The sequence below is a fragment of the Symphalangus syndactylus genome, chromosome 13 (assembly GCF_028878055.3).
Source record: "Symphalangus syndactylus isolate Jambi chromosome 13, NHGRI_mSymSyn1-v2.1_pri, whole genome shotgun sequence".
NCBI lineage: Eukaryota > Metazoa > Chordata > Mammalia > Primates > Hylobatidae > Symphalangus > Symphalangus syndactylus.
Window position 1 is genome coordinate 123,932,033 of NC_072435.2, and position 13,698 is coordinate 123,945,730.

General features: G+C 45.1%; 1 protein-coding gene across 1 annotated transcript in view; it reads left to right on the plus strand.

The window, feature by feature from the left end:
• The first annotated feature begins 3,409 nt into the window (after positions 1-3,409).
• Positions 3,410-13,698, plus strand: part of TMEM132C (transmembrane protein 132C) — a 452,086-nt gene continuing 441,797 nt past the window's right edge. Inside the window, exon 1 of the mRNA XM_055237228.2 lies at positions 3,410-3,727. Within this exon, the coding sequence (XP_055093203.1) occupies positions 3,643-3,727 (85 nt within the window). The 5' untranslated portion in view covers positions 3,410-3,642. The remainder of the gene's footprint in view (positions 3,728-13,698) is intronic.

The window sequence follows — 13,698 nt, forward strand, 5'->3', positions numbered from 1 at the left end:
CAAGTGGCCAGAGTGATCCTTCTGAAAGAAAAATAAGACCTTTCAGGACTCCAGCTTAGGGTCTTTGCACTTTCATTTTTATCAGCCTGAGGAGCTCTTTTCCCAAAAATTGCTCTCACTTCACCCACCTTCCTAAAGTTGCACCCCCAAATCAGACTTTTCCCTTATTTTGCTTTATTTTTGTTCACAACACATATCACTGCATTAACAGATACAATTACTTGTATATTACTTTAGAGTCTGCATCCTCCACTAGAATGTAAGGTCCATGAATTTAGGACCCTCATCTATTTTGTTCACTGGTAGAACCCCAAAATTTGGGCCTGACAAATAGTAAGCAAGTGACACCTATTTGTTGAATGAATGAATGAATAAAATGTCCAAGGATAAGAATAATACACCCCATGAGTGTGAAGAGGATTAAATCAGATAGTGCCTATATGTTTTAAGAACAATGGCAGGACACAGAACTAAGCATAGACCTTTCTTTCATTTTTCTCCCTTTTTTTCTTCTTCGTTTTTTTATCTCTAATAGTAAGCACCATAGTCAGGACTTGATACTGAGTTTGCAGGATGACCATAGCTGTTTCATGAGGCCAACATATAGCCCTTCTTTTCCATGTCCACGGCAATACATACCCATATGTCCCCTGTCTACAGGTAGACAATGCAAGAAGCCTTTGAACTAAAATCAAGAGTTCCATCACTCATTTTATGCGATATTAACAATTTAACATTTAAGCATGAACGAAACAATCCGAAGTTGCCCCATTGACTTAGGAACCCTGAGACCCTGTGGAAGCAGCAGGTTTCCTCTTTCCAATCATTCTCCTCTCCCATAAATTATGTTAAGTGCTTCCATGTGCCCACAGTCCTTAAGGAATTCTGCAACAGCCTTTGAGGAGATTAGCAGCCTCTGATGTTCCTTATGAAATTCAGAAAACCATCTGGAAGTAATCTAAGTTAAGGAATTAATGATTTGGGGGTTAAATGATACAGGACTTAAAAAAAATAAATACGGAACACTTTATTAGCCCATGAACCTCAATTTTTGTGGATTTACCTATGAAAGAGAAATTGACTATGTCATCTGTTTTATTTGTTTGTTCAGTTTTGTGTGCATGTTTGTTTGAGTGCTCTTGAGAGGGACACGCAATAGATTAAATGGAGTCCTAAAGGAAGGTTTGCAGAGAAGCTTTCATTTGCTGGGTCTCCTGAAGTCTCTCACAGGGGCTGCCCGGAGGCATCATAGTCTCAAGGGGCATCTGTGATTCAAGAGCACCTGAAGACAGTGGATGCCTTTGGGGTACTGTGCAGTGAGCTTATCTGACTGAGAATCCTCTCCCCACTCCGAGCCCATGTTGAATTAGTATTTATTTTGCTGTGGCTTGTTTGATAGCCCCTAGTTTTGATTATTTGCATCACAGAGATGTAGTCCAGGACCTGACTTGTCTTTGCAGTAGGGACAGCAATGTTCTGTGCCAAAAGGAAAGAAATGATGTGGAAAGAAGGTACATTATGAGGCTGCATAGAACAGGGGAGTGGAGGGCACTTCTTTGGGTTTTTATTTTTTGTCACTGTTATCCCATAGGGAGGAGAGAGGATAAGGCAGATTCCCATCCTCAGTTACAAACAATGGGACATGTTGTGTATTTCTCCCTCATGCTGGGAACATTTAAATGAAAAAAAAAAAAAATATTTATTCCCCGGTGATGTTCAGGCTCAAAACACTGAGAATAAAACGTACCTTCCGTGTTAGGAGCCCAAATCCACTTTATAACTGCCCCCTGCCCCCAAGGTCAGGTCTACTCTAGCTGAATGTACTGAAGAATGGGGCGATTATCAGCATAATCCACTTTAAAAATCAAGTATCTGCTATCCAGACCTATGAGAATCAAGCTTTTACCGTTCCCTTTGGGGCCTGGCTAGTTTTCAAGATGCCTTCTCCCCACATCACGTGAGTAGAGCCGGCCAAGAAAACCAGGGAGACATCTCCCCCCCAGCCTGGCCCAGACTTCCGGGCCCCGCCCCAGGAGAAAGCCTCCCACTCTGGCCAGTGCCCTGCAAAGCCTTCGCCCCACCCCGCCCCAATTTCTCCTTATGCCTGGCTCATTCCTTAGGGGCCGAGTTGGGAGATAAGACTTGGGGTTGCAGTTGCTAGGGATCATTCGTTTACATATCTTTTCTTTCAATCAAGGATTTCTTTTTTCTTTTGAAATTCTTTCCTGCACTGATGGTGAGAAAAGACCCCTCAGGCTTCCTTTTGATGTTGGACCGAGCCAGCCCACGGTGAGAGGGGATGCTGAGCCAGTGGTGAGGAGCTCAGGACAGAAGGGGACGTCCAGAGACCTCCGAACCCGTGGCCCTTCACTCCCAGTCACAAGGGGGAGTCGGGGTCCCGCCCTCAAACTGCTCAGACCACGCCTGGCAGAAAGACCCGAGCATGAGCATCAGGAACCGCACAGAGAAGCCGCTGAGATCACCTGGGATCACCACCATGAGGGAGGCCAGCGCTGGAGAAATCAGAGGGAAAAGATACAGAGAACGAAGTGGGGTGGGGAGGGCGGATCTTCCTTGCCTGAGTCTGCAGAGAAATTGCTTATTGCAGGAGCAAGTCTAGAGAGGGGCTGTTCCCCACCCCCTGAAAAGATAATAAAACACATGCTATGGAGGGGGGAGATGATTGGGGAGTGGAAGCCCCACAGACATGCAGTGAAAAATGATCCTTTCTTCCCCTCTGCGTTCTAGTCCCCTTCCCAGAGACACCGCTGTGATCTCGTGACTCGCCCCCTCCGCACACACACAGGTGCACACCCGCATCTGTCTGAGCCCGCACCCCGCCTTCACGCTCCGCTGCGCGCTGCTTCTCCCCGCTCAGTGATCCGGTTAGGAGCTCTCCCCGCAGCAGCTGCGCGGGACTTTGCATTCCAGATGTCCCCAGCCCTCCCGGCTAAAGCAGGGGCCACCTGAAGTTGAGGAATGCGGGGTGACGACCACCAGGTCCCGCAGTGACCACGGGAGGGTGGGGAGAAGGGGTCCAGCTCCGCCTTGAGCGTCGGGTCCCTGGGCAGGACCCTCCGGGCCACAGGCCGCGGTCCGTTGGGCACCCAGGCAGGGGGCTGGGAACGCTGAGTTTCTCTGGGAAGGCGCGGACCCCCGCAGGAGCCGTCCCAGCCGCCTGGGGAGACGCCTCTTCCCCGCCCCGTCTTCTTTCCCGGGCACACCCTCCGTAGCCCGGGCCGGGGGGGTTCTCCATCTGCCGCCCCTCCCGGCGGGCAGGCGCACTCTCTCCTCCCGCACCCTCAATCTGTCCGTGGTCCCCGGGCGCGGCGGGGGCGGGGACCGGGCGGGGGCGGGGCCGGGGGCGGGGCGGGGGCGGGGCGGGCCGGCGGCTGCGGCGGCTGCTGGAGAAAAGTTGTCCCGGCCGGAGCGCGAGCAGCGGCGGAGCCGGAACCGCCAGAGCCAGAGCCGGAGCTGCGGCGGCGTGGACCCGGCAGGGGCGGGCCTCGGACAGCGGAGACGCAGCGGGCCCGGCCGACCGGGCTGCGGGAGTGGCCCCGGGCATGGGGCGGCCGGCGGGGGCCGCGGGCAGGCGGTGCGCTGCGGGCTGGCGGCGGGCTGCGTGAGCGGCCGGGACGCAGGATGCGCTCCGAGGGTGCGGCCCCCGGGCCGGCGGCTCCGCTGTGCGGGGCGCTGAGCCTGCTGCTGGGCGCGCTTCTGGGCAAAGGTAAGGCCGGGGCGGGTGCCTGGCGCGCCGACGCATGCGAACTTCCCGATTCCGGGGGAGCTCGGGGTGAGGGCAGCCGAAGCGAGGGGTGCGGCGGGGACCTCGGTGGGGGCGCGGGTCCCATCAAGAGCGCTTCTGCGGATGCCGAGCCGCCCCCCTAATCCAGAAGGGCGCTCCCAGCTGGGCGCCGGGATCCGGGCAAGTTAGGCTGGTCCCGAGTCCCGAATCTCCCACCCCGGACCCCCCAGACCCAGAGCTGCCCCGCGGATGAGGAGGGGGCGTGGCTGAGGGACACGGTGTTTGTTGCCCATCCCTGAGTTCCGTGGGGACCTGCCCCAGCCCCAGCACAGTCACCCTGTGGAACTGGCATCCAGGAGAGGTGCTCCGCTCTGTGCGCCCCTTCCTCCCGGCTGTGTGCTCGCTATCCACAGCTCCCCATCCACAGCTTCGGCACTGTGGGGCTGGTGCTCCAGAAGGGAAGGCCCGGTTCTTTGCATGCCCTTTCCGCAACCGGTCTCTGTGCTGGCCCTAGAGGAACGCTCACCCATCGCGCAGCTCACCAGGGACCCCACCTTGGCAGAAACCAGGGGCTCTCTGCGGGTTCTCTCAAATGAGTCCTCTGTGGTTTGGGAGCGCGGATGGGGAGGTGGGTGCGCCCCTCGCGTTGGGAACTAGCTCACCAGCGGTCCTGTCCGGAGCTCCTTCACCTCAGTGTCCTCTTCTCTACAAGGAGTGACGGCCCTGCTTTGGGTTGGAGGCATTTAAAGGAGCTAACGTATGGCTCCCGCAGGGCTCACAAAAGGTAGCCGTGTGGTTTTTCCGACCTTTATTATTATGTGCGTGTGCGGCCGAGTGGCCGCGCGGATCCGGCGGCGGGAAGGGCGGAGAGAGGCGGTCTCCAGCCTCAGGAGCCGCGGGGCAAGCGGGGAGCAAGGCCTAGGCTCTGCCAGGGACAGCGGCTGCCCGAGTCCTGGGGCGCGTCCAGGGCGTAGAAAAAGGAGAGTGTCGCTTTCCTGCTGCCCGCGCCTTGGCGAAGGTCTCGGGTTCATTTGGTTAAACCGAGGTGCGCACATGGGTGCCCTGAGCCTTCGTGCTGCGCTGCGGGTCCGGTATTGGCCCCAGGCTCTGAGCAGAGAACCCTCAAAGCCACCCCTCTCCCGCCTAATGCCCAGAGGCTGAGCTAGAAATGCATTGAGAGAGACAAGTTGTCAATGGATGTTTAAAAGTAGCGTTTGCTTTTCAAAAGTCATTCCGCACCGCCTGAAAATCCAGAAAAATCTACTTTCCTTGAGGCTGCGCTTTCTCATATACACCAACCAGACAAGTTTGCTATGTTTTATATAAGTGTTCCTTTCTTCTAAGAGCTCCAGGTAGAGAGGAGGGTGGGATGAGAGAGGGGGGAAGAAGGAGTGAGAGACGAGGGAAAGGGGGGGCAAGTCGGGGGTGGCGGGGCAGGAGAGGGGGGCACTTTTCTATTTTATTTGAAAGAATCAGCAGTCACAATCTGGTGCCTGAATTCTGCTGTTAATTAGCTCCAGGTTCCTGCATTTCTAGGATTCAGTTTTCCTAGATGCAAAGTGGCCATTGAAGAATTCCCTTCCCAACCTACCTCCCAGCAGTTTTTTGTTGATAAAATGACTGAATGGGTAGAAAGCACTTTGCAGAAGAAGGCGGTGCCGATTGAGCAGGGCGTGACCGACCTCCTCCAGGTTTCTCCCCTTGCCCTTGAGAGAATTTATCCAGGTGAACTGGATGTTCCCTTTAAAACAAGTGTGGACTGTTCTTCATTAAGGCTCACATTCTGTGTGTGTGTGTGTGTGTGTGTGTGTGTGTGTGTGTGTATCCAGAGGATTTTACTTTTGATTAAGAGAGTGGCTGTTACAGATGTCCATGTGTTCAGTGCTGGAGGCAGTGATTTGGCTGGAAAGGCAACTGGGACTGGATTTGAAGCTGATATTTGCACAGCAAGGGGAAGTGCTGAAAACTAGGGACCTAGCGAAGCTCCACCCCTATCCCAAACTGCCCCTGCCCTCTAGCTAAGTGCAACCTTGATTTGATGGGGCTTTCTTTCCATGCTTTTTGCTTTACAAAGTTTACCACGTGATTTGGGGGTGCATAAGGGCCTGCAACTTATCATCTGCAAAATACATTTTCCGTTTGTTTCTCATGATCAAAAGCAGCAGTTCGGTCCCCCCTCGAATTCCTCCACACGTAAAGCGTTTGCACCATATCTTCTAGAGAGGAAAGTTTGCTGACCTTGTTTACATTTCTGCTGTCTTAAAAAAAAAAAAAAAAGCCATCTCTGTCTCTTCCTGCACACGGATTTAAGTGCTGATTTCTGGAATCCTTGAAAGCACTGATTAATTTTTAATACCAATTGTCTGTTTATTTTTGACTGTGGATTTAGAGGCTTTGCAATTTGTCCGCGTTCGGAAAAGGCAGAATTGTTCTTGGGAGGTTCCATAAATAGGACAGGGCATTGAAAGAAAGAAATCTTTTCCTAAGATTTAAGACTTGAGCTGAGTCAGGAGAGGCAAAACATCCTTGAATTAGAGGTTGATGTATTGCGCCTGTATAAAGCAAGTGGAAGGGCGGTGCCAGGCTGAGATGCCCTCAGAAGTTTAGTGATGGTTGTTAGTCACATATGAGACCTTCTGGGAAGGTTATGTGGGACCACAGTCTCTTTTCTGAAATCTGTGGGGGCAAATGTATTTCAAGATTCAGAATTATTGAGATCTTTGAGTGACAAGATAGAAGGAAAGATAGAAAAATAGAGGCATAAAGTCATATGCATGTGTGGTATGGCACCTTTAGGCTTCGTCTGGAGTTGTAGCCTGTAATTGCACATCGTGCTGACTTTGTGTGCTATGTATGAGTCTTTACCTAAAGAAAGATAATGAGACCCCAAATAGCTTGACTTCAGATCAGTGTTGGCCACTGAATGAATTAAATATAACCAACCAGCCAAACCTTGGGAATGTCAGTGCTTTAGGGGTTTTGGGTTTCTGGTAAGGGATTTAGGGTCTATGGCAGGGATGAGAAATAGGACCCTCCTAGGATGTCATCAGGGTAGAGAAGCCCCTCTCAGCCTACCCACATTCGTGCTGCCACCAAAGAATGATGCTCATGTCTTGTCCTGCATACACTTACATGTGTACACTTAGCACAGACACATAGATTTTCTTTTCATCCTTGTCCCTTCTTATCCCTCAAGTCGAAATTCCTTACCGTGTTTTAGCCTCTTAGTAGTTATTGCAACTTCTTGGAAATCATTCTATTAAACCATCAGATCTGAATGTGTCCTCTTCTAGTTCTTCTTCTATACCCACATTTCTTGACTAGTGCTTGCAAACTTCAGGACCCGCAGACAAGTACTGTTTTATCCATACAATTTTTTTTCAAAGGCTCCCAACGTTTAAAAATTGTGAGAGTTGGTCAGGCATGGTGGCTCACACCTGTAATTCCAGCACTTTGGGAGGCAAAGACGGGTGGATCACTTGAGGTCAGAAGTTCAAGACCAGCCTGGCAAACATGGTGAAACCGCATCTCTACTAAAAATACAAAAATTAGCTGGGCATGGTGGTGGGGGCCTGTAATCCCAGCTACTCGGGAGACTGAGGCATGAGAATCACTTGAATCTGGGAGTTGGAGGTTGCAGTGAGACAAGATCACGCCACTGCACTCCAGCCTGGGTGACAGAGTAAGACTTGGTCTCAAAATAATAATAATAATAATAATATAATAATAATAATAATAAAATGAAATGAAAAGAAATGGGAGCATTCACATAAAAAAATTAGGATTTCCACAATGTGTGCATATATCAAATCATCATGTTGTACTCTGTAACTGTATATACATTTTATCTGTCAATTATAAAAAAGATTTTATTTCTAGTTTGCTAGAAGTTGCATATAGAATTTTATCAAATGCTCTTTTGCATCTACTGAGAAGATCAAATAAGTTTTCTCCTTCATTATGAAAAACAAATTAGGATTTCCAACTTCTCTCAAAAGTGTCGAGAGTCTGCCAATCTTGGGTGTAGTTTCTTTTGTGGCTACCTTGTGCCAAAGCTGAGCAGGGGTGTCCTCCTCTGGAGAGTGTGTTTATTCAGGTCCTCTCTTCCTCTGCTCACTCGCCTGGCCCTTCCCTTAAGCAGTTGAGTTTTGCTTCAACCTCTTCTTCGTTCATCTCACTGTTCACTGTTAGCTTAATCACAAGGGTGTCTACAGTCACGCAGAGAAGAGCTCAGCACTCTCAATTATATTAGTAGTTAACACCTCCATGAGCAGAGGTTAAAACAAAGCCTTTGGATGTATTAGATATTTCATACATCCATAGTCATAAAAAGCAAGGTTAATAAAAACGTGTCTTTGGTATATTAGTTGAAGTGAAGGAGAGTATTACTGAATTAATGGAATAAATGGAACATCTGATTGATAGAACATTTTTACAGCTATCTACTTTGTTTAAAAGCCAGGCTTATTAAAGTATAATTTGCACACAATAAAATTCACCTCTTTGAGTGTATAGTTCTAAGTTTCGACAAATGCACACAGTCACGTAAACATCACTAGAATTGCGGTATAGAACATGCCCATTGCTCTCCAAAATTTCTATTTGCCTTTGTAGCCCCCTCCTTCCTCTACCTCCAGTCCTGGCAACCACTGATTTACTTGTCTCTAGAGTTTTACCTTTTTCAAAATGTCATAAAAACAGGATCATGCAGTATGCAGCTTTTAGATCTGCTTTCTTCTACTTAGCAGGATGCATTTGATAGTCACCAATGTATCAATAGTTTGTTCCTTTTCAATGCTGAATGGCATTCCATTGAATGAATGCACCACAGTTTATTTCATACTGAAAAGACATTAAAATTATGCAAGTTTTGGGTAATTATGAAAAATGTTGCTATAAATATTCACCAACAATCTTCATACAAACATATATTTTCATTTCTCCTGAGTAGCTAGGATTGGGATTGCTAGATTGTATGCAGACTGTATATATAACTTCATAAGATACTGCAAACTCTTTTTAAACATAGTTTTAGCAGTTTGCATCCCCATCAGCCATGTATAATAGTTGGTTTGTATCTTCAGCAGCATTTGATATTATCCATTTTGTTTTGATTTTGTTTAGTCATTCTAATAGGTGTATAATAGGCATTTCTTTGAGGTTTTAATTTTTGCTGTCATGACTAATAATGTTGAACATTTTTTCTTGTGCTTAATTGCTGTCCTTATATTGTCTTTAGCGAAATATCTTTTTCAAATATTGTACCCACTTTTTATTGATTATTTTCCTGTTAACGATTTTTCAGAGTGCTTTATATATTCTGAATGCAAGTCCTTTGTCAGATAAGTGTTTTACAGATAGTTTCTCTGAGTATGTGTCTTTGGAAGAGCACAGGTTTTACATTTTAATGATGTTTAGTTTATTAATATTTTCTTTTAGTTATTGGGTTTTTGGTGTCACATCTAAGAAAGCTTTGCCTAACCCAAGGCCACAATGATTCCCTATGTGTGTATAGTGTTGTTCAGGTCTTCTCTATTCCTACTGATCTGTTTGTTGTGTCACTTATTGAGAGAAGAGTATTGAGATCCCCAACTATGTTATGGTTTTGTCTATTTTTATTTTAGCTCTGACAGCTTTCGTTTCATGTATTTTGAACACTGTCTTAGATACATACTTAGGATTTTTTTGTTGTTGTTCAATCAATCCACTTTTATGTAATGCCTTTATTCTTAGAAATATTTCTTGTTCTATAATCTATCTGATATTAATATAGCCACCTCACCTTTCTTTTGATTCGTATTTTTATGGTAATATCTTTTTCATCTTTTTACTTTTAACTTGTGTCTTTATATGTAATGTTGGTTGTTTATAGGCAGCATATAGTTGGGTTTCACTTGTTTATCCAATCTGATAATCTCTGTCTTTTAAGTGTAATGTTTAGACCACTTATATTTAATGTAATTATTCATCTATTTGTATTAAGATCTACCGTTTTGCTCATTGTTTTATTTATGTTCCATCTGCTCTTTATTCTTCTTTTCCTCTTTCCCTACCAGCTTTTATATTGTGTATTTTTTATGGTTCCATTTTATCTCCACTATTGGCTTATTATTTATACTTCTTTTTAAATTTTAGTCATTGCTCTATGGCTTACAAAATACAATTTTAATTAATCATTACTTGCATTCAAATTATGTTACGGTGCTTTGTATGCTACATAAGAAATTTACAACAGTATATTCCTTATACTGTTTTCCTCTACTATATTTTCAAGTACATGCACTCACATACCCTAGGTGCGACTAAGAGAATTGTCATTTAAAAATTATCTTTATGTCTATTAAAGAAGAATAAAAATTGTATTAATGGTGTTGCTTTTGTTTCTAAGTGGGTACTTCTGATGTTCTTAAAACCAGTTTCTCTTCGAGATGTTATTTTCCTACCTGTGCACTGAGCTCCATTGTTTTATATGCCTTTAGGAACTTAGAAGTTGCTGCATTCAAGGAGAAAATAAATGCGAAATACAACCCATCTGGAGTCTAAGTCAGCAAAATTTCCAAGACAATGGATTCTAGTTACTCTCCCAGAGAGACTGATTTCTTGTCTTCTACAATGCGTACACATTTTTTTTTTCCTGATTAAGGATGTTCTTAATAATGTGTTAGGAATGTTGAGTTTACACTTGCAGATGGCTGGGATCCTAAAGCAACCCAAAGACTTAATATAGAAGACCATGTCTTTTCTATGTATAACATTTTTTTCTTTCTTCTCTCAATACCCTTCATTTTGCCAGCAACATGGTGAGTTATCACTTATGGACTAATTAGGAAGGCTCAGTGTCATAGAAACAAAAGCTTAAGTTTGAGCTTCTGTTCCACCAGTTCCTGGATGAATTGGTCAGAAGTCTTTGGTTGTTAGCAACAGAAACATCTCAATACCTTAATTGCTTATTACTAAGTTATAAGAGATTGGAAGCTCTTGACTCCAGAGAAAGCTGAAGGACGAGGTTTTCTATGAGCAGGAAGCTGCCAGGTGCTGGGTTCCTGTAGCTATAATTGTCTGGCTTCTTTAGGGTACCATAGTTGGAAAACAGGAACCATTTTACTTATTTTTGTCTCAGTGCTCATGTTTTAGATTCCAGGATGAAAGAAGCCTATACCTTGGCTAAACTTTTCACCTGGGGAATTTAAAAAATACCAATCCCCAAGCCTTATCCCAAACCAATGGAATCAAACTCTTTGGTAGGGATGGAGTAGGGGTGGGTGTAGAGGCAGGGCTGATCAGTTTTACTGTTTAAAAGCTCTTCAGTTGATTCTAACTGTCAGGGATGCACACAGATTGTGTAGGCCCATCTCTATTTAGAAAGGTATAAGACAGCCTCATTAATAGTTCCATCATTTTGTATCCAAGGGGAAAGGATTTTCCTCCCAGAGAAAAACTGAAGAGCTGTTACTAAAAGAAGATGTGATGGATGCTGGATGAAAAATCAACTGATGTTCATTCCACTGGCCCTAAGACCTAGTGTATATAGTGAAAAAATAAAGGACAGCTTTTCTGAGCCTCAGTTTTGTTTTATAAGTCAGGGTTCCCCAACTCTCTGGTCATGGTTTGGTACTGGTCTGTGGCCTATTAGGAGCCAGGCTGCAGAGCAGGAGGTGAGTGATGGATAAGCAAGGAATGCTTCCTTTGAATTTACAGCTGCTCCCCATCACTCACATTACTGCCTGAGCTCTGCCTCCTGTAAGATCAGCGGCAGCATTAGATTCTCCTAGAAGCGTGCATCCTATCATGAACTGTGCATGCAAGGGGCCTAGGTTGCGTGCTCCTTATGAGAATCTAATGCCTGATGATCTGTCACTGTCCACCACTAGCCCCCAAGATGGGATGGTCTAGTTGCAGGAAAACAAGCTTAGGGCTCCCACTGAATCTATATTATGGTGAGTTATATAATATTTTATTATATATTACAATGTAATAATAATAGAAATAAAATGCACAATAAATGTAATGTGCTTGAATCATGCTGAAACAATCCCCCCACCCCCTGGTCCGATGAAAAATTGTCTTCCACAAAACTGGTCCCTTTTGCCAGAAAGGTTGGGGACCACTGTGCTAAGAAGGGATAATATCTATTTTATAGGATGGTTGATAATATTTAATGCAAAAGTCGACTAGAGATACTTAGCACGCTTTATGAGTTTCCAAGGGCTGTTGTAACAAACAGGGAAGCTTAATGTAACAAAAATGGATCCTCTCACAATTCTGGGGCCAAAAGTCCAAAATCATATGTTGTCAGGGCCATGCACTGTGCTGAGCCCCCAGGGGAGGATCCTTCCTTGCCTTTTCCAGCTTCTCTTGACTCCTGGTGCTCTTGGCTTGTGGCAGCATCACAGCAATCTTTGCCTCTGTCTTCACATGGCCTTCCATTCTAAACGATCCTTACCTGTCTGTCTTATAAGGATACCAGTCATTGGATTTATAACCCACTGTAATCCAGGATGATCTCATTTCAAGATCCTTAAGTTAATGACATCTGAAAAGAGATTTTTTTCTTAAGCAAGGACATATTCACAGGTTCTAAGTGGACATTCGCTTTTGGGGCCATGCAAACTATTGCATGCGGTAAGACTTGGCATATAGTAAAGTTCAATAAATCAGGGCCATCATTATTTGTATTATTAAAGCCACGGAGAATAAGAATCCACAGTACAATGCAATGGAAACCTTACATAGATGTTTTTTAAAAAATAACTGAGAATAATTTAAAACACAAAGCAAAGAAAACAGAACTGTGCATTCAGCAATATCGGGGAATAGGAAAACTGGTCAAGTGTGAGGTGTTTGTTTATTATAGACCTAAACAGAGAGCCAAAGGTTTATATTCTGAGACATCCCTTGACCACCTCGTGCTTAACTACAGCTTAGGCATAATTCCATCTGGCTTAGTGTTAGGATATTCTTGACACGATCTTAAGCTCCCCTTCTCCCTCTGAGTTCTCAGAGTCATGAAAACCATCCAGAGCAGGCCCCATTTCTCTCTTAGGTTAATTTTTTCTCCCAACTCTGCAGTTGACTTTTTTCATCCTTCTTGCTCAATTGGTCCCTCTGGCCCCATAATTATGTTTGCTTTTGCTGTGTTTCCTCACTGTCTCTGCGGACCCAGATGCTGTAGAAATGTGGATCGAACGCTAGCCACTTTGGCACACAGTATTCTACTAGCAAGTCTTTGAGGCAACAAGGGACTCTCATATTCTCAAAATAAAGGAACTTGAAGAAAACTGCCTCCTGCCTTTAACACACACGTGTGCACACACACACAATTCTAGGCTAGTTTCTGGTCTTATCATTGAGTTACAGCTTAGTGATGATTTTAAGACAAAACATACAAAAAAAAAAGAACAAACTCTTACTTATGCTATTAACAAGGTATTCCTGAAAATGTGATTTTTGTCTCCACTGGAAACAATGAGGTTGGGTTTGACACACAGAAGCAGTTTTCCCTGTCTGTTTGATGGAAATGGTTTTTGAATATGCACCAAATTATTCAGTTTCTTACTCATGATTCCTCTAGTTACAAATGCCAAAACCCCCCGCTTAAGCAAACCATACCAAAGTCAAAAGAAGAAAAAAAATAATTAGTTCAGGTAACTGCAAAGTCCAGATAGACTTCAGGCACAGCTGGATCCAGGGGCCAAGTGATGTCACTGGACAGTTTCTGTTTCTCCCAGTCTCTTGGCTTCTCTGTCCTCTTTGCTGTCTTCATTTTGGAGAGGGCATCGTTGTCAGCAGCAGCTCCAGGCTTATATTCTGTCCACACAGCATACTCAACTAAAAGAAAGTGACTTCTCACATGGTTATAGAAAAAGTTGCAGGGGTAGATTTTTGGCACTCACTACAGTCTTTGGCCCACTCACTGCTGACTTAAGGGAATGGGGTTTTCTGATTATGCAGAT